Source organism: Bufo gargarizans, chromosome 3, assembly GCF_014858855.1.
Source record: "Bufo gargarizans isolate SCDJY-AF-19 chromosome 3, ASM1485885v1, whole genome shotgun sequence".
NCBI lineage: Eukaryota > Metazoa > Chordata > Amphibia > Anura > Bufonidae > Bufo > Bufo gargarizans.
In genome coordinates this window covers 490,659,362-490,681,563 of record NC_058082.1, presented here as the reverse complement: position 1 = coordinate 490,681,563, position 22,202 = coordinate 490,659,362, and the positions used below count along the sequence as shown (strand labels likewise).

General features: G+C 43.2%; 1 protein-coding gene across 1 annotated transcript; it reads right to left on the bottom strand.

The window, feature by feature from the left end:
• Nucleotides 1-826: 826 nt before the first annotated feature.
• Nucleotides 827-3,276, bottom strand: LOC122930289 (ataxin-2-like protein). The gene is made up of 3 exons (XM_044283548.1): nt 3,167-3,276; nt 2,807-2,960; nt 827-1,510 (listed from the first exon to the last, which is right to left on the bottom strand). The coding sequence occupies exons 1-3, from the start codon at nt 3,216-3,218 to the stop codon at nt 835-837; spliced, it is 882 nt and encodes a 293-aa protein (XP_044139483.1). The 5' UTR covers nt 3,219-3,276; the 3' UTR covers nt 827-834.
• Nucleotides 3,277-22,202: the final 18,926 nt, after the last annotated feature.

Genomic DNA, 22,202 nt, shown 5'->3' with positions numbered 1-22,202 from the left:
CGTCGGTATGTGGAGTGCGCTTTCGGGATACTCTCTAGCAAGTGGAGGGTGTTTCTGTCATCCATACAGATGGATCCGGAGAATGCTACCCTGGTGATTCAAGCTTGTGTTGTTCTACACAACTTCACCAGGATTCACGAGGCTTCCTCTTCTCTTGACATGGAAGATCTTCCTACGTCATCAGATTTGGGTTTGGAAAGGACCCTGCATAGACGACCTGGGACTGCAGGCATTGCAGTTCGGGAACTCTTTGCAGACTACTTTATCAGCCCAGAGGGGTCTTTGCCGTGGCAGAGGGACGCTATTCGTGGCAGTTTTTGAAATCTTCTGGGCTCTTTAGTTTTTTTTTATTTTCTAGCTAACTTACTATAAATGATTGTGTTAGTTGAGTGTAGGGACTCGCAAGATAATGAGGACCCTTGACGTGGGCTTGCGGGCTGAGATTTTTTGGACCTCACATATTTTTTAAAATTATTTAAAAATATTAAAGATGTTTCTGTCTAAATGTTAATTTAATGAAACATCTTGATATTTGGCTCTTCGGGTCCAAAAAATTTTCTAATACCTCATCTGCACAGGAACCCTAAATAAAGATGTTGATTGTCCAAATAAAGTGTGGCTTTGTGAGATACAGTGTGTGTAGCTTATGTTTTACATTGTGTTTTCAAATGAGAATGTTGTGTGTAGTGTGCAAATAAAACACTAGTCAATGATTTGGGACCCAAACAATAATTTAGTAAAATTATGGGCCCACCCAAAACACAGTCAATGGTATTTTAACACCAATAAACAAAGAACAAATAAAATGCTTTTTCCAAACAATGCAACCATAAATTACAATTCCAGAAGGTCCTGCGAGAACGACCCAGGCGGAAAAGAGGACCGTGGCCTAACATGGGCCGGTGGTGGTGCCCCAGTTGCTAGACTGGGATGGTAAAGGGGCTGCCCCACAGAATGACTTGGCCCCTGAGGTGGAAGGTACTGTTGAGGGGGGGCATAAGAAGGGCCTTGGGTGGGTTGGGGAGGGAATTGGTATGGGGCCGGATTGGGCTGCTGGCCAGCATTTTCAACCTCGATGCGCATATTATTTAATCGCCCAATGATGTCCCCATGGTTGGGGCAAGCGAACATTTTTATGACGATGGCTATGGAGGCCACGCAGTCCGGATGTTCGTTTGTAGGAACCTGCTGCAGGAGCGTGCCCAGTCCCCTCAACAGCTTCTCCTCCTTGCTATCACTCCTCCTCTGGGCCAGAAAATCGATGACGCGTGCATCAATAACCTCCCGACTCTCTGGCCCAGAGGTAGAGGGAGGGACTTGGCGGCGCCGTCTGGGCTGAGACTGGACAATCCTGGGTGGACTGGCCAGTGGTAGGGGGGCCTCAGCCTGCGTGGAGTCTTCTGGGTCCTGAGCCGGGCTTGGTTCCGGACTTGCCTGCGGGGAAAAGACTGCAGGGGTTTCACTGCCCGACGATTCAGACTCGTGGGATGGATCCAGACTGTCCACAGTACTGTACGTAAAAAAATGAATACAAAAAACACATTAGATCATTTGCGTTACACATTCCAAAAGCACATTGATTATATTAGGCGCAAACAAACTGTGCAAATAGAATAAATATACGGACAGGCAGCATACATCTGAAATTTTTATTTACTCATCAAAAAACTGCTTCAATGTGAAATGTGGAAATCCCATTTCAAATACATTTGGAATCTATTGATGGGATACGTCTGGTAAAGGCCTATTGTTTTGGAAAAGGGAAAACATTGTTTGCTGCATGGAGCTGTCCAGCCTCTGAAGAGGATTCCGCATTCAAGGACCAAAACCAGTGCTGAAATTGAGGCCAACTCATCTGCATGTGCCCCGCTACCAACATGTAAATATCCAAGATGTAATTAGAACCTAGTAGAACTACATATACAGATAAACAACATGTACCAGGCCACACTTGACCATGATGATAGTCCTAGTTGTAATCCTGCTGCTCAAGCGTTGTTGCAACCTCAGCTTTCCACTTTTGCCTAGAATGTGGTTATAGTCAGATTATAGGAGGAATGGTAGGAAACCATGTGGGGTTCGGTGCAATACCAATTCTGCTATATAAATTACAATGCCAATAGGTAAAGGGTACCCATTTCTAAACTAAAAGAAATTTTGATAATATGTTGCTATGGTACAATTCTCATGTCGCCCGAAAATTTAAAATCAAAAAACCCTAGTCCGGGCTCCCATTAAAATGGGAGGCATATGAAAAGCGTTTATAAACATTGGTGTGTGACTAGGAGCCGACAAACACGATGATCTACTGTATGAGGAAATAATGCGTGCAGTGCGCAAGTGTCATCTCTATTCGTTTTTCAAGTTCCAATTTCAAACATCTATGTTCCAGGAGGGACAATAAATTGCTTTGACACAAACAAAACAGATAAGGGAGGCGACATCTGCACACTTCACGTGTCGTCTCATCATTCAGCTCCAAAGCGGTGGACCCTGGTTTGACTCCACCACTAAACTGAGGTAGGCAACCAACACCATGCATTTAGAAACTGTTGCACACCAGCTGATGGCCAACTACAACTCCAAGCAGGACCGAGTAGCTTACAGCTATTCTATCATGCTGGGAGTTTCAGTAGTTTAAAAGCAGGATGTAGTCAGTTCTGACATGGCTGCCACACCGAAAGTATAGGTCTGTAATAGAACTACTGAACTGTATCCATTTTTAACAGGGAAACTTTCGCTTTGTCCAAACAAACGTAAGTGTGCAAATATGAAACTTTGGGGAAAAAAAGTGAAAAATACTTACGGCCTCAATTCCATAACTGGCCGAAGAAATTGCAACTGGGCCGTATATATATAGGCCCGTTTACGCGACGACCCCTCCCCACTCCGGCCTTTGCTGGTCATCTCCCGCCTGAACTGGTCGCGGCAACTTGCCCAGCGGGTTTTGGTTTGTTTCACTGTTTAGAAATGACATAGAAGACATTTGTGAGGTAAATAATATAGGGGAAAAATTAGACGCCTCATTTACCAACCATTTACAGGCCTTTCCGCAAAAGGAGGATGGACCACCCCAAAAACACTATTGTCCCCTCAGGGAATTTCCAACTACATCTTAGGGCCACACAGAGGACAAGGACAGCACAACTACATTGATAACACTTACCTAATTCGGCCCGGCCTCGGCTATCAGCCTTGGCCCATTCGCTTCGGCGCATGCTCCGTGCCACTTGCTCCCATGAAGCATCCTTTTTTTGCCGGTCAATATATGAATTCTGCCGGGTATCCCAAAGCTCCGGCCTCTCCTGGACGAGGGAAATAAGTTTTTCTACATCCCATCGTGGCATTGTGGCTGTATTTGCACCTGCTGCAATCGCTGCCTCACTATACAGAAGCTGTTTACCACAGATGACTAGAAATTAGCATATCCTGTCACCTCAAACTTCCTGTCAATTTTTTTTTTCAATTTTATTGCCACAAGTTTTGGCCAGACAATTTGCCCATGCCATAAGAAGAAATAAAACGGGCGCGGAGCGGGCGCGGACGCGGATGACAAACGGGTGTGCAACCGCGTTTTTCACGGCCCCATTGACTTGAATGGGGCCGCGACCCGTTTCCCGTGAAAAAAATAGGACAGGTTATATTTTTTTCACGGCCTAGAAACACGGGTCACGGGCGCGGTGTAAAAACGGTGCACAAGCCGAGTTTTCAACGGCCCCATTGAAAGTCAATGGAGCCGCAGAAAAAAACGTCTAACGGCACAACGGCCACGGGTGCACACAACGGTCGTGTGCATGAGGCCTAAAACATGATTTTCTTTGTTTCAAAAATGCTGTAATTTAATAAATAAAAAAAGTATACATATTAGGTATCATGGTGTCCATAGTCACCTGCTGTATAACAATATCACATGAACTAACCCCTCAGGTGAACACTGTAAAAAAATAAAAATAGAAACGGTGTCAAAAAAGCCATTTTTTGTCATCTTACATCACAAAAAGTGTAATACCAAGCGATCAAACGTAATACACTCCAAAATTTTACCAATAAAACCGTCATCTCATCTCGCAAAAAATGAGTCCCTACATAAGACAGTCGCCCAAAAAATAAATAAAACTACGGCTTTCAGAATGTGGAGACACAAAAATGTTATTTTTTTTTTTAATGCTTTGTTATGTAAAACTAAAACAAACCACCAAAACAAGTAGTCATATTTGGTATTGTCGCATCCGTAACAACCTGCTCTATAAAAATAGCTCATAATCTAACCTGTTAGATTAACATTGTAAATAACAAAAAATAAAAATGGTGCCGAAACAGATATTTTTTGTTACCTTGCCTCACAAAAAGTGTAATATAGAGCAAACAAAAATCATATGTACCCTAAAATAGTACTAACAAAACTGCGACCTTATCCCATAGTTTCCAAATGGGGTCATTTTTTGGAGTTTCTACTCTAGGGGTGCATCGGGGGTCTTGAAATGTGACTTGGCCCTCCAAAAACCATATGGCGTTCCTTTCCTTCTGCGCCCTGCCATGTGTCCGAACAGCAGTTTACGATCACAAATGGGGTGTTTCTGTAATCTACAGAATCAGGGTAATAAATATTGAGTTTTGTTTGGCTGTGTTTTGTTTGGCTTTTATGAAAAATTTCAAGATTTGCTTCTAAACTTCTAAGCCTTCTAACGTCCCCAAAAAATAAAATGGCATTTGCAAAATGATCCAAACATGAAGTAGACATATGGGAAATGTAAATTAATAACTATTTTTGGAGACACTGAAATTTGGAAATTTGCTAATTTTACCACTGTCAAGAAGTACAATATGTGACGAGAAAACAATCTCAGAATGGCCTGGATAAGTTTTAAAGTTATTACCACATAAAGTTACACATGTCAGATTTGCTAAAAATGGCCTGGTCCTGAAGGTAAAAACTATAAAACAAAACTTGCAATGCAACAGCTCTCTGCAAACCAAATAAAGTACAAAATGCATAATAATTGCTAGTGCTATACTTATAAATTAGAGATGCTTGGCAAATAATTTTGTTCAAAATTATTTGAGCCCGTCTGCCGCACGTCAAGGCGATCTCTGTAAGACGGGTTCCTAACACTAAATTCTACCTGTTATGTGCCATGACGGCTACCATACAATTCAGGGAGTGTAGGTTCCATTTTGGCACCAAAAATGACAGAAATTAAAGCAGGCCCAGCATGCATGTGGAAGCTACACTCCCTGAATTGTATGGTAGCTGTCATAACAGGTAGAAATTTGTGTTAGGAACCCGTCTTACAGAGATCGCCTTGACGTGCGGCAGACGGGCTCAAATAATTTTGTACAAAATGATTTGCCAAGCAAATCATAAGTATAGCATAGCACTAGCAATTATTATGCATTTAGTACTTTATTTGGTTTGCAGAGAGCTGTTGCATTGCAAGTTTTGTTTTACAGTGTTGTTCTCAGCCATAGCAACGTGCCCCTGCGCATTGGGATGTGCTGACTGACTCCCTTTTTCTTTGTAGGTAAAAACTAGCTTGGTCTTGAAGGGGTTAGTGATGAGCGAGCATGCTCGGCCGAGTACCGGCTCGACTTGAGCATCGCTATGCTCGTGGTGGTACTCGGCTGAATACCACGTGTGCTCGTCGCATTGCTCGAGTCTCCGCCCCGCACTTTTGGCGCCTCCTGAAGCATCCAATCAATGTTCAGGTAAGTAATTCCCTCCAGTGTAATGCCATAGCCATGTTAGCTATAAGCCTTACACTGGTTGGCTGGCCGAAACACGTGGTACTAGTTTATATAGGAGCCGATGTCCTGCGCGTGGATCATTCAGGGAGAGCCGACAGAAGGCAGGGACATATTGCAGTTTGCTGAAATTACAACTGAACTCCCAAAAAGCTCTTGAAAGACAAAACAGTCCTCTTCAAGACTAAAGTGTGTGTTTGACAGCAGTGCAGCATTTATTTATTTTTTAACAAGGGTTAAATTTAGCATTATTAGGGACTGGCGTCTGCAGGAAGGGACAGATACCGCAGGGCTGGAAAATCGCTGTGTTCAGTACCAAAAAGCTTTCAAAAGAAATAAATATTACATATCAGTGAGATCTACAGTACACCATCAGAAACCAGTGTGTTTAGCAGACATTATAAAAAGGGGCTTATTTACTAGAGTGTGCCTGCTAGTGAGATATACACCGCGCCATCAGAGAAATTTATTTTTCTGGGGAAATTAACCTAATTTGTGGCACATCTGTGTGTGCGCTCAATCCACAAACGTTATATACAGTATTTCAGCCTAGAATCATTTCTATTTGGGACAAATTTCAGTAGTTTGGGTCACATCTGTGTCTGCATTCAGGCCGCAACCATATATACAGTAATTCAGCAGATAATTCTTTCTATTTGGGCCAAAAATCCCTAGTGTGGATTTCATCTGTGTGTGAATAATTTAGGCCGTAACCATACATACAGTAATTCAGCAGAAAATTCTTTCTATTTGGGACAAATTTCACTAGTTTGGGTCACATCTGTGCGTGAATTTAGGCCGCAACCATATATACAATTTTTCACCAGAGAATTCTTTCTATTTGGGACAAATATCACTAGTTTGGGTCACAACTGTGCGTGAATTTATACTGCAATTATATATACAGTAATTCAGCAGAGAATTCTTTCTATTTGGGACAAAAATCCCTAGTTTGGGTTTCATCTGTGTGTGAATTTAGGCAGCAACCATATATACAGTAATTCAGCATAGATTTATTTCTATTTGGGACAAATTTCACTAGTTTTGTTCACATCTGTGCGTAAATTTAGGCAGCAACTATATATACAGTTATTCAGCAGAGAATTCTTTCTATTTGGGACAAATTTCCCTAGTTTGGGTGACTTCTTTGTGTGATTTTAGGCAGCAACTATATATACAGTAATTCAGCAGAGAATTATTTCTATTTGGGACAAATTTCACTAGTTGAGACACCAGGAAGTACACGGTTTAGGGAGACCCACAAGAGATATTTCCAAAAATAATGGCGCATGATCAGAAAGTAATATATTGCCTATGGCCGCTGATATGATTTGTGGGCCATGGAATAGAATGTACTGTATAGTCCTTCTCAAAGAGGTGGAGAGTCCTCCAAGAGTCGATTAGGCATGCATCTGTGATAGATTTTAATATTTAACGGATTGCAAGCTGGGAAATAGAAGAACGTCCAGTGGAAGTGTCCAACTGCGGGATAAAGACCACATTTAGGTCTCCTCCCAGGATTATCACTCCCTCTGCAAACTCACTGAACAAAGCTAAGACCCCAGTAAGCCATACATGTTGAGAGATATTGGCTGACTTTGGGCTTGATATAACACAGTGGACCAACACCAGGAGATGACATGGCTCTACAGTTCATCACTGACTGTGGAAATGGCAACATAACACTGGACCTCAAGCAAATTGGATTGTGTGTCTCTACACTCTTCCTCCAGTCTCTGGGACCTTGCTTTCCAAAATGAAATGCAAAGTTTACTTTCATCTGAAACAAGGACTTTGGACCACTGAGCAACAGGCCGCTCTTTTTTCTCTTTAGCCCAGGTAAGACACTTCTGATGTTTTTGGGTATGAGTGGCTTGACACAAGGAATGTGACAGTTGTAGCCCATGTTTTGGAAACTTCTGTGTGTAGTGACTCTTGAAGCACTGACTTCAGCCTCAGTCCACTCCTTGAGAATCTCTTGTGAAAGGGTTTTCATTAGCTGTAAGCTATATTCATCAATATTAAAATAAATAAACTCTTGAAATAGAACACACTGTGTGTAATTAATCTATATAATATATGAATTTCACTTTTGGAATTTAATTACTGAAATCAATTAACCCTTTAATGATATTCTAATTTATTGAGAAGCACTTGTATTCTTTTACTTCTGGCCTGATTCCTTATACTACCTTTTTAATGCAACGATTCCCAAGGAGCAATGGCTTGGGGGAGTACACCATGACACATCTTCTCATGAGGGCCACTACAACTCCCATCCTCTGCGCTGGCTCCTCAGGGGCTCACTGCACCATCACCTGCAGATTGTCAAAGGTTTCTAACTCCTGGCATACTAGCGGTGGATGCTTAGTTGAGTTGTACAAAAGTTTTGTCGCCTATACAGAAATTTAACAACTGCAAATCCAAAAATATGTCAGCAAATTAACTACTGGTGCTGTGAGATCCAAATTTAATATCTTGTATGACTTCCATGAGCTTGAAGGACAGCATCCATGCGGTTTGGCAAGGATTCATACAATTTATTGATGAAGTCATCAGGAATAGCAAAGAAAACAGTCTTGCGTGCCTCCCAGAATTCATCAATATTTTTTAGTTTCATCTTCCATGCTTCCTCTTTCATCCTACAGCACATATGCTCAATGATGTTCATGTCTGGTGACTGGGTTGGCCAATCCTGGAGCATCTTGATCTTCTTCGCCTTAAGGAACTTTGATGTGGAGATGGAAGTATGCGATGGAGCATCATCCTGCTGCAGAATTTGCCTTTTTTTATGGTTGGGAATCTAAGAGGTAGCTAAGATTTCTTGGTATTTTAGACTATTGGTGTTGCCTTCCACCCTGCGGATCCCTCGCACACCCCCATACTGGATGTAACCCCAGACCTTGATTCTGCCTCCACCAAACTTCACTGTTTTCTGGGTAAATCTCGGCTCCATGCGGGTTCCAGTAGGTCTCCTGCAATATTTGTGGCGACTGTGGTGTAATTGAACAGAATATTTATCTGAAAAATCCACCTTCTGCCACTATTCCAGCATCCATCCTTTTAGCAGGCTGTGGCCCTTGGCAAATTTGACGCTGAGACACATTGAAGGTGTCTGCCACATCAGCAGTGGATCTGGTCTTCAGCCTCTTGATAATCAACACTTTAGTCTCCGGGTGAATCTTAGGCATGTTTGCAGAGGTCTAGTTGCAGTTGATGTGAAGGTCTAGTGTACTGGGGTTCTTTTTATACACACCTGAGACCTAATTGATCCATTATTAGTCACAGGTGAAGCTGATATGACAAGGCGACAACACTTATGTCTTGGCAAAAATTGACTCAATGGGCATTACCAAGCTGTAAATAGTAGAATACTTTTTGTCAGTTTCGTTTTGCACTGAAACATTATTACATTATTACAAAAGCTGTTGGGATTAAAATGACCAATTTCTTGTAAAAAAAATCTTGATTAGAAATATATTTTAGCGGCACTTCAGATCAATTTGTACACAAGCAACAAGATTTTTGTCAGGGACTGTATATGTGCAGGACCTAAATCAGGCACGTGAACACAGAGAGAAAAATAACAGATGATTAGTGACAGAATGGCACAGTGGACAAAAAATAGGACCAAAAACGTACCAAGCTGAGGTCAGTACTAGTAGAGTCCGAACCAGAATCAGAACCAGAAACACAAACGAGGGGTCAAAACCAGGAGATCACCTCAAGTCCAAAAGGTCAGTCAGAAGGCAGAGTCAGGGTACAAATCAGAGGTCAGGGATCCAGTAATCAGGGAAGTATTTTATGGTTAGTGAGGCAGTCATAGTAACATAGTATATAAGGCCGAAAAAAACATTTGTCCATCCAGTTCGGCCTGTTATCCTGCAATTTTATCCAGAGGAAGGCAAAAAAAAAAAGTGAGGTGGAAGCCAAAAATTCCTTCCTGACTAAAATCAGACAATCAGAATAACTCCCTGGATCAACGACCCCTCTCTAGTAGCTATAGCCTGTAATATTATTACACTCCAGAAATATATCCAGGCCCCTCTTGAACTCTTTTTGTGAACTCGCCATCACCAGCTCATTAGGCAGAGAGTTCCATAGTCTCACTGCTCTTACCGTAAAGAATCCTCTTCTATGTTTGTGTACAAACCTTCCTTTCTCCAGACGCAGAGGATGTCCCCTTGTCACAGTCACAGTCCTGGGGATAAATAGATGATGGGATAGATCTCTGTACTGACCCCTGATATATTTATACATAGTTATTAGATCTCCCCTCAATTGTTTTTTTTCTAAAGTGAATAACCCTAATGTTTATAACCTTTCAATGCACTGTAGTTGCCCCATTCCAGTTATTACTTTAGTTTTCCTCCTCTGGACCCTCTCCAGCTCTACTATGTCTGCCTTGTTCACAGGAGCCCAGAACTGTACACAATACTCCATGTGTGGTCTGATTAGTGATTTGTAAAGTGGTAGGACTATGATCTCATCATGGACATCTAATTCCCTTTTGATGCAACCCGTTATCTTATTGGCCTTGGCAGCAGCTGCCTGACTGGGGGAAGGGGGGAAACTCCCCACCGTACACCATGGGAAAACGGCGAGCAACTAGGCCAGGGATAAGCTCACCTCCTAAGCTTCCCTAATCCTCGCCCTGACTCCTAACCGTATAAGCGGACTTGGATGGTAGGACGGCTCATACCCAGGAACCCTGAGTGGCCCTGATAATCCATCAAAGAGAGAAAGGGCTAAGAGGACCTGTTCATCCCAGAAACTGAACAGGGGTCTCCACCGGCCTAGCTGCAAGGAAAGGGACAAGGGACAGGCAGTGCACAGCTACAGAATTAGCCGGTAAGAGCCCAGAAACAACACGCACTTACCTGCTGTGGCAACCACGACGACTGGACCCCCATGCGGTCAGGATTCATGGCGGCTCCCGGCAGAGCTGCACAGAGTTGAACCCTGACACCTACTTCCGGAGGCAAAAACAGATAGACAGTGGGATGTCTAGCAAACATGCTGGATAACAAACACCACCAGACATGTAACAACAACTAGACATCAAACACCAACCCCAGGGCCATATTTAATATTGATTGGACCCTGGGCAAAAATTTACTCGGGCCCCCTGGATCCCGCCTTCCCACACCTTAGCAGGCAATCACGCCCTCCACCACAACACACACACAAAAAATCCACACATCTGGTAGAGTCCAGTGAATTACTGTAAATACTTCCAGTTCTGAAGACTCCAGCGGCTCAGGATCAGTGATCTGGGCAGCTGGGCTCAGGCTGGAAGTGGGCACCGCTCTGCAGGAAGGAGACCGGGGCTCGGCTCACCCTAGTGTTACAGTGCACCCCAGCACCCCACAGTATGCAGTATAGCACCCTATAGTATACAGCAACCCACAGTGTGCAGTATAGCACCCTATAGTATACAGCACCACACAGTATGCAGTTTAGCACCCCACACTATACAGTACCCCACAGTATATAGTAGAGCAGTATAGCAGCCCACAGTATACAGCACCCCACAGTATACAACACCTCACAGTATACAGCACCCCAAACAATACATGATACAGCCCCCCACACTATACAGTACAGCAGTATAGCACTCCATACTATACCGCACCCTCAGTATACATTATACAGACCCCCACAGTATACAGTACAGCAGTATAGCCCCCCCACACTATACAGGCCCCCCCACACTATACAGCCCCCCACAGTATACAGGCCCCCACAGTATACAGCCCCCCCCCACAGTATACAGCCCACCACACAGTATACAGCCCACCACACAGTATACAGTCCCACACAGTATACAGCCCACCACACAGTATACAGGCCCCCACACAGTATACAGTCCCACACAGTATACAGCCCCCCACAGTATACAGCACTTTACAGTATATTAACATAACAGCCCCTGTCACCTTTTTCTGATGTAATCTTCACACAAAAAAACTCCACAGTTAACTTCTGCAACACTCCACAGGACCTGTTATGACCTCATAGCCATGTGACCAGTAATTGCTAGGTTAATGGTCACATGGTGATGATGTCATTAAGGTCCTAAATCACAACTTTAACACAGTACGATCATGATTCCTGGACTCCTGGTAGAGCTGACAGCCTGACACCCGGGGCAGTGGCTAGCAGGGCTCAAGAGGCAGCTGCCTTGGTAAAGACGGCCCTGACCAACCCATACAAGCAATTCTACATGTAGAGACATAATAGGAAGGAAAGGTGACACGGGAAACATCGGGATGACATCAGGGTGGCCCTCACACTGGAAGATTGCAAATCCAGACCAGGAGCATAACTCCAGCACACACCAAGGCTGGAGTACAATTGCCTCCTGGCCTCCAGCCACAGGTATAAGAAGCACCTAATGACCACACACAGAAAGGTGGTTAACCCCTAATGCACCAGCCAGGGAAGGAAAAGGGGAAACAGGAGCAGATAACACACATGTTGCCACCGGCAGCGGAATGCACAGCAACGTGTCACGGCGCACCACCCCGAGACAGTGACACTGTCGTGACACTGATACTGGTTTTTACAGCTTACTGTGGTTTGCTGTTCACTAAAATTCCAAGGTCTTTTTCCATGTCAGTGTTACCCAGTGTTTTACCATTTAGTATGTACGGGTGACTTGCATTATTCCTTCCTTTGTGCATAACCTTACATTTGTCAGTGTTAAACCTCATCTGCCACTTCTCTGCCCAAGCCTCTAATCTATCCAGATCCCTCTGTAGTAGTTTACTGTACTCTTCAGTGTTAATTACTTTACACAGTTTAGTGTCACATGCATGTGATATTTTACTGTGCAAGCCTTCTACAAGATTATTAATAAATATATTGAAGAGAATAGGGCCTAATACTGACCCCAAGTCCAAGGATTATACACCATTCAAAAACCTTTGGCCAGCAGGTTGCCTGTTTAAATAGGCTGCACTTCCTGGTCACATGATGCGCCTGGCATTATGCGACCAGTGATGTCAGCGCGCCTGACATGAGAGCGGCAGCTCTGATTGGCCAGCGCTCCTTTGAGAGACCTAGTCATCTCCTTGATAATTAGACACGAGCAGTGCAGCAGGAGCGTGTCTGCTGGTACGTGACAGTAGCAGACCCACAGAGATAGTCTATGTGATTGCAACACATTTTTGTAATCTATTCCTGCTAAGCATATTGTATCTTTTAAATTAAACATAACGGTTCTTAGCACAAATTTTTATTAACCTGTATAGACCCTTTACCATTCATGCTTGGTGTAGGATCACATCGTAATCCACACTATCACACTACAGTACCTGCAAGTTGGGCAGTGTAGGAACCAAACAACCTAAGGCTCTTTGAATTTGAGCTACACAATAGCATCTACCACAACAACAGTCGGAAAAAAACTAAATGCCCTTCTCCCCACCAACATTCTCTTCCCTAAAATAGTATCTTAAAATTGGTTTTCGATACCAGAGACCCCTTTAATGTAAAGTCTAGAACTCCTTGAAGGTCTAGTAAGCTAGCATATTTTTTAATTGACAGCACAGAGACAGACATCCATGACAATTATTGTTTCAATTAATATATATTAATATTTTCATCCCTATATTTTACAGATAATCTATCATATCATAGCTGGCCACAAAAATAAATGCACAGACAGTAAAAACAAATCAGTTCCTAGATACAGGAACTTACCACAAGATGTCTCCCTTTACTTTATGATGAGGTTGTGTTCATGTACCATGAAGTGTATATACTGTATATATTAAATGCCAATTCTTTGAATATTAATGCTAATACAACTAAGCTGGAACACATGCATGCACATAGTACTACTCATCCTTAACCTAGTTTACAGATAAAAAAAGATAGTCAATTTCTCACTGACTTGTTTAAAGGGAACCTGTCACCGGGATTTTGAGTATAGAGCTGAGGACATGGGTTGCTAGATGGCCGCTAGCACATCCGCAATACCCAGTCCCCATAGCTCTGTGTGCTTTTATTGTGTAAAAAAAAACGATTTGATACATATGCAAATGAACCTGAGATGAGTCCTGTCCCTGAGATGAGTCACGTACAGGACTCATCTCAGGTTAATTTGCATATGTATCAAATCGTTTTTTATACACAATAAAAGCACACAGAGCTATGGGGACTGGGTATTGTGGATGTGCTAGGGGCCATCTAGCAACCCATGTCCTCAGCTCTATACACAAAATCCCGGTGACAGGTTCCCTTTAAATCCAGTTATTATCTATGGCTTGATCTATGGTACACAAGATTATTGATTGTATCTAATAGCAGTGCAAACAAAACAAAGCAAAAATTTGGTAACCATTGCCACAGTGTTGAGGTGTGTTACCTTTTAGCGCACATGCCAGCTGGAAAAAAGCACCAGGGAGGAAAAAGAAGGGTCACATGACCCTGAGAAGAAGTTGGTTGTGGGCTTGCCTCGATTAGCCAGTCAACGCTGCAGCAGGCAGGGAGGTGTCCTAGCAGAATGAGAATAACGCCATTCTCTGCTGGGCTGTGAATGAGGGTGGTTGGGTGTTACAATGTCTGCCAGGAAAAAGATCTTAGGGAGTCAGGCAGGGCCGGATTAAGAGCATCATGGGCCTGGTGCTGAGGATTTTGCTGGGCCTTTTTATGGAAATATATACATAATATATGAAATCAAAACGCAACGCGGATCCGCTCAGAATGCATCAGTCTGGCACTGTTTGTCCTCCGCTGCTTGCAGCGTTCGGGTGTCCGCCTGGCCGTGCGGATTCGTCCAGACTTACAATGTAAGTCAATGGGGACGGATCCGTTTGAAGATGACACAATATGGCTCAATCTTCAAACGGATCCGTTCCCCATTGACTTTCAATGTAAAAGTCTGGACGGATCCGTTCAGGCTAATTTCACAGACATTTTTTTGACAATATAATGCAGACGGATCCGTTCTGAACGGAGCCACCGTTTGCATTATATGAGCGGATCCGTTCAGAACGGATCCGATCGAACGCTAGTGTGAAAGTAGCCTTAGGCTACTTTCACACTAGCGTTCGATCGGATCCGTTCTGAACGGATCCGATCATATTAATGCAGACGGAGGCTCCGTTCAGTACGGATCCGTCTACATTAATAACTTAGAAAAAATTCTAAGTGCGAAAGTAGCCTGAGCGGATCCGTTCAGACTTTCAATGTAAAGTCAATGGGGGACGGATCCGCTTGAAGATTGAGCCATATGGTGACATCTTCAAGTGGATCCGTTCCCATTAACTTACATTGTAAGTCTGGACGGATCCGCACGCCTCCGCACGGCCAGGCGGACAGCTGAACGCTGCAAGCAGCGTTCAGCTGTCCGCCTGTCCGTGCGGAGGCGAGCGGAGGCTGAACGCCGCCAGACTGATGCAGTCTGAGCGGATCCGCTCCATATGAACTCAGTGCGCCCGCGATTATCCCTCCTGCACCATGCGGATGCGATGCGCATCATGCGCTGTGTACAAATCGGCAAAAGGCCGCTCCTGACGGCCTTTTTGCCTGGCACGGATGGGCCTATTTTATGGTAGGGGCCTGGAGCTGCAGCTCCATCAGCCCCTACGTTAATCCGGCCCTGGAGTCAGGGACAGTGATAAATCAATCAGGGAAGTCAGAAATCAATCAATTGAGCTTATTGCCAGGGAAGGGAAAGGTTAGGATTCCAAAAAAAGAATTGTGTGTATTGCGTACAATAGAGAAAAGCAGGGCAGCTGACAAACAGGGAAAGAGAAGGCAAGAGCTGTCACTGACTGTGCCTACTATCAGTGCAGATGCACCTCAAAAGTAGCAACCTACAAGGAAAAACCTTCATTATTTTCACAGAAATCCGTTTTTGGGGGGTTATTTTTAATTAAGCTGCATATATACATGATTACTGCAGCAATACCTACAGTGCAGCTGCAGTATACTAGTGTGTATTATGGTGAAATTTAGCATCAAGCCTCAATTGGCCATTTACATATATTCAGTTTCCTATTGGTTACAATAATTTATGTTTTCTTTTTTTTTTTTGTTTGGGGGGGGGGGTCAATTTAATTAAGCTGCATATATTAGTGATAAATGCAGCGATACACAAGGTGTAGCAGCAATCTACCTTTGTGTATTAATGTCAAGCCTCAATTGTCCGTTATGTATATTCAGTTTCCACACGGTCGCAAATTACCTTTTTTTGTGGGGGGAGGTTCAATTTAATACTCCTGGTCTGACTGTAATGTACCAGTGTATTAAGGTGAAATTTAGCATCAACCCTCTATCATCAGTTTACTTACATTTAGTTTACACACGGTTGAAATTTAAACTTTTTGAGGGATTGTTAAATTAAGCAAGCATATATATGATTACTACAAAACACAAGGTATAGCAGCAATCTACCAGTGTGTATTAAGGTGGAATTTAGCATCAAGTCTCAATCGTCCGTTTACATATATTCCGTTTTTGGTGGAACGGTAACTTCCGCCCGGCAGTGTGTTCGGTGACGTCACCGGCTCTGAGGGGCGGGCTTTAGCTCTGCCCTAGCCGTTTTACTGGCTAGGGCAGAGCTAAGTCCTGCTCATCAGTGCCGGTGACATCACTGGGGTTCCTGGCAGCCCCATGGAGAGCCCCGGTATGTCACCAGATCTCCAAAAAAATGCCTTTGCCCTGCGCAATTTAGCGCAAGGCAAAAAAGAGCATCGGAGCATGAACTGCTCCAATGCTCATGTCAGGGGGGCTGCCTGGGTGAAAATGGAGGGATGTCCAGGTTCAGCTCTGAACCCAGACAACCCCTTTAAGGCTGGGTTCACATCATGTTTTTCCAATCCGTTTAACGTATACAAAAAAAAAAATTCGGATGCCTCATACTGATGCCATGACAGTGACATCCGTTCTCCATAGAGTTTCATTGTAAAAAAATAAAAAAATAAAAAATCCAAGAACATGGAGTACTGCATTTTTGTATTGTGTACGTCATAGTCCAGTAAAAACACATGTATGTTGAAGAATCAAATGCCACTGTATGACGCCTGCCTGCCCGTTTAAAAATTTGCTGTGGGGCCCAGTCATTTCTAGCTACTCGACTGGTTACCAGGGGCTCAGACCATGGGGACAGACTACAGTCGGTGTCAGCCCTGCAGCAATACATAGAATGGGCGCCTATGCTACAGCAGGGGTCATACTGTGCTGTACATACAGTGTAGTGTGATGTCATGCTCACCTCTCCGGGTATATTACCCAGGAAAGCACAATTCTGCAAAAAGGACATGTTCTATCTTTTGGTGGAACGGAAGTGCGGAATGGAACCCCACGGAAGCCCTGCGTAGTGCTTACGTAGTGTTCCGTTCCGTGATTCCGTTTCGCACCCTTCCGCATCTCTGGATTTGCGGACCCATTGAAGTGAATGGGTCTGCATCCGTGATGCGGAATGCACACGGAAGGGTGTCCATTTATTGGTGATCCGCATATGCGGTATGAAATACGGGAATGGCTGGCCCCTTTCACACAAACTATACGGGTTGGCTCCAGGTGCGTTCAGGGTGCATTCAATGAAACTCGCACCATTTTTCAAGCAAGTTCAGTCAGTTTTGTCTACGATTGCGTTCAGTTTTTTCTGCGCGGGTGCAATGCGTTTTGATGCGTTTTTCATGCACGTGATAAAAAACTAAAAGTTTACAAACAATATCTCCTAGCAACCTGGTGGTGACGTCGGCGCAGGTACTGCTGAATGAAGATAGAAGATTTCTATCTTCATTAAGCAGGACCTGCTCTGATGTCACCACGCTCACCACGTTGTGAGCGCGGTGACGTCACCAAAGGTACTTTTCCTGCCAGGTCCTGAAAGAACCTGCGCGATCAAGTGGATGAGGTGAATAATTAATTATTTTATTATTTTTTAACCCCTCAAGCCACATGCTACTAAGCATTCTGTATTAAGAATGCTATTATTTTCCCTTATAACCATGTTATAAGGGAAAAAAATAAAGTTCGGATCCCTATCATCTCCTAGCAACCATCCGTGAAAATCGCATTGCATCCGCAATGCTTGCGGATGCAATGCAATTTTCAAGCAGCCCCATTCACTTCTGTGGCGCCTGCGCTACGTGAAAAACGCAGAATATAGAGCATGCTGCGATTTTTACGCAACGCACAAGTCATGCGTGAAAATCACTGATCATGTACACAGCCCCATTGAAGTGAATGGGTCCGGATTCAGTACGGGTGCAATGTGTTCACATCACGCATTGCACCTGCGCGGAAAACTCGCCCGTGTGAAAGGGGCCTAAGACTTTGACATGGCCCCCACAACATTATGATAGAATGACACTACATGACAGATCGGGTGTGTGTGTATGTTTATAATATATATAATAGGAAAAGGATCACATGGTAGCCTAGTCTGGTCTAGATCGTGACTAGCCAAAAGAGCAGGGTTTACACGGGTTGGGGGGGCCCATACAAAAATTTGCTGTGGGGCCCAGTCACCTCTAGTTACGCCCCTGTCTATCAGCAAATTTGTACCAATGAAACTGGCTGACCTGTTACATGTGCACTTGGCAGCTGAATGCATCTGTGTTGGTCCCATGTTCTATGTGCTCGTATTTCTGATAAAAATGATGGTTTAATATACAAATCGGATTCCCAAAAAGTTGGGACACTATACAAATCGTGAATAAAAACTGAATGCAATGATGTGGAGGTGCCAACTTCTAATATTTTATTCAGAATAGAACATAAATCACGGAACAAAAGTTTAAACTGAGAAAATGTACCATTATGCACAAAATATGTTGAATCAGAATTTCATGGTGTCAACAAATCCCCCAAAAGTTGGGACAAGGCCATTTTCACCACTGTGTGGCATCTCCCCTTCTTACAACACTCAACAGACGTCTGGGGACCGAGGAGACCAGTTTCTCAAGTTTAGAAATAGGAATGCTCTCCCATTCTTGTCTAATACAGGCCTCTAACTGTTCAATCGTCTTGGGCCTTCTTTGTTGCACCTTCCTCTTTATGATGCGCCAAATGTTCTCTATAGGTGAAAGATCTGGACTGCAGACTGGCCATTTCAGTACCCGGATCCTTCTCCTACGCAGCCATGATGTTGTGATTGATGCAGAATGTGGTCTGGCATTGTCTTGTTGAAAAATGCAGGGTCTTCCCTGAAAGAGATGACGTCTGGATGGGAGCATATGTTGTTCTATATTTTTCTGCATTGATGGTGCCTTTCCAGACATGCAAGCTGCCCATGCCACACGCACTCATGCAACCCCATACCATCAGAGATGCAGGCTTCTGAACTGAGCGTTGATAACAACTTGGGTTGTCCTTGTCCTCTTTGGTCCGGATGACATGGCGTCTCAGATTTCCAAAAAGAACTTCGAATCGTGACTCGTTTGACCACAGAACAGTCTTCCATTTTGCCACACTCCATTTTAAATGATCCCAGACCCAGTGAAAACGCCTGAGCTTGTGGATCTTGCTTAGAAATGGCTTCTTCTTTGCACTGTAGAGTTTCAGCTGGCAACGGCGGATGGCACGGTGGATTGTGTTCACTGACAATGGTTTCTGGAAGTATTCCTGAGCCCATTCTGTGATTTCCTTTACAGTACCATCCTGTTTGTGGTGCAGTGTTGTTTAAGGGCCCGGAGATCACGGGCATCCAGTATGGTTTTACGGCCTTGACCCTTACGCACAGAGATTGTTCCAGATTCTCTGAATCTTCGGATGATGTTATGCACAGTTGATGATGATAGATGCAAAGCCTTTGCAAATTTTCGCTGGGTAACACCTTTCTGATATTGCTCCACTAACTTTCTGTGCAACATTGTGGGAATTGGTGATCCTCTACCCATCTTGGCTTCTGAGAGACACTGCCACTCTGAGAAGCTCTTTTTATACCCAATCATGTTGCCAATTGACCTAATTAGTGTTAATTGGTCTTCCAGCTCTTCGTTATGCTCAAATTTACTTTTTCCAGCCTCTTATTGCTACTTGTCCCAACTTTTTGGGGATTTGTTGACACCGTGAAATTTTGAATCAACGTATTTTTCCTATAAAATGATACATTTACTCGGATTAAACGTTTGATCTGTCATCTACGTTCTATTACAAATAAAATATTGACATTTGCCATCTCCACATCATTGCATTCAGTTTTTATTCACGATTTGTATAGTGTCCCAACTTTTTGGGAATCCGGTTTGTATGTAAATGAGTCTCTAAGAGCAACAAGGGTTACAGCTAGAGGCCCTGCTCTTTTTGCAAGTGCCCTCTCTACTTTGATTTACAGGACCAGGCAGTGAAAACGCCATCAAACACACCTGGACCTGTCAATCAAAGTGCAGAGGGTGCAGCAGTTGCAGGGAGAGCAGAGCCTCTAGGTGTAAAGGCAACGCCCACGTTGCTCCTAGAGGCTCATTTTCATATATTAAACCATAATTTTTCTCAGCAATGTGGGGCACATATGAGCATGGGACTAACACAGATGCCTTCAACTGCCCAGTGCACATAAAACAGGTCAGATAGTGTCATAGGGACACATTTGCTGATTTATGTCCTTTAAGTAAAAACATGGAAAAAATTCACAAATGTTCAGGTCATGAGAGTGAAGTTTTTATTTTTCACAGATTATACCTTTTATAGGTGTTTTCCAGGATTATAGCAATTTTTATTTAACCCCCTTAGCATTCGGTACCAAAGAATTAAATCATACTTACCTGCTCCCCACAGCTCCACTCTGGTGCCCTGTCTCAGCGCTGCAGTCTCCCAGTCCCCAGCTTGTTTACTTCTGGCCGGTGTGTAGACATGGTCATATGCACCGCTGTAGCAATGACTGGCCTCAGCAGTGACAGGTACCCAAGAAGCATGTCACTTTTAGATCACGTGCCGTTTGGGGGCATGTCACCACTGAGGTAGGTCATTGGTTGCAGTGGCCAATCTGACCCCATCCATTCCCTTGCTGAAGATAAACAAGCTGGAGACTGGAAGAGAACTGAATGGAGCCTCGTCAGTTGGGGGAGCAGTTGACTTTGATGCATTTATTAAGTTTCACACTCTAATTGGATAATTAAAGATGGAAATAACCTTGACAGTCCCTGTAAGCTTTCAAGAATGTCACATCAATTATTTTTTCTTAGGATCCTTACACACTGTGTCTTTAGTGATCATTTAGCATATGCACTGAAAAAGTCTCCCATTGCACCCATTAAATGGATCCATAGGCTTCCATAATCCATATGGCGGCCAAAACAGTATTCTTTTAGCTTCCATTTAGAAGCATCCAGGAAGGTTTCCATTTATGAGCTGGTTGGAAGAGTCCTCTATTATTCCATGCAAAGGTTTTCATTAAAACAAAAAAAGTCTACCGTGTGGTATACATTTGTTTTTTTAACATGGGTGTCTCTGGGGTGGGGGCAGATGTCATTCAGTGGCATCTGTTTTATGGCTCGAAGTGAATAAGCCTGAAGCTTTTCTAGCACATACACTAAGCAGAAACAGAAGATGCCCTGTCAAAAGAGTCTTTTTTGAAAATGGCAATTCTATAAATTTTAACGTTTGGTGTTATACCTGTAATCATAGCATACCATGTAATGATATGGAAGTAACTGCATAACACAGTAGCTCTACAAGTAGAGCATATCTATATAATTTCATATTACGGTGGAATTTCAGTGAAACATTTAAGATAATAAGCTATTAGGATAATAGTTATTTTAATTACTTATTAATGTATACCACACAAAAGTATGACATGCTTAAAGGACAAAGAATTAGTATCTATCCACTAGGGGGCAGTCCCTTGTATATGATGAGACTGGAAAATCAAGTCAGAATGATCTTCTGATGTGTCATAGGTTTATGTGGTGTAGTCTACAATCTCGGAACACCATTGATTTCTATCGAAGAATTACCCCCTTTACGCTGCTCAGAGTTCTCTAACAATGATGTGAATCTGCTTAAAACTGTCAAATTTCTAGTGATGGAAGTATCTAATCTGTGAACTGGATCACTGACTTCACCTATGTGATCAAATTATATCTTAGATGACCTTTACTGGAGCATGTCCTCTTTAAAAATAAATAACTGATTAGATCATACAATCTTGTATGCATTAGACCTGGCAGATCTCCCAGTTTGTGGTTTTGGATCTCATTGGCTTAGTTTTTAATGTATACTTTGTGGATTGTGCTTTGTCGGGAGCAGTTTTTTTTTTATTGATGACGGGTGGCATTTTCGAGATGACATATCAACAATTTGGAACATAGTTAGTTGCTTTCTAATGCGTGCGCTGTTCTGAAACTTTTTCAGATTCATCCAAATCTCAAAAACTTCATTTTAAAGGGAACCTGTCCCCTTCTCTATGCTACCATCATAGTACAGTGATTTCAGGGGTATGTCACTTCTGGGCTGGCGGTCAATAATTTTATAGTACTGATATGCCGAACCTTGCA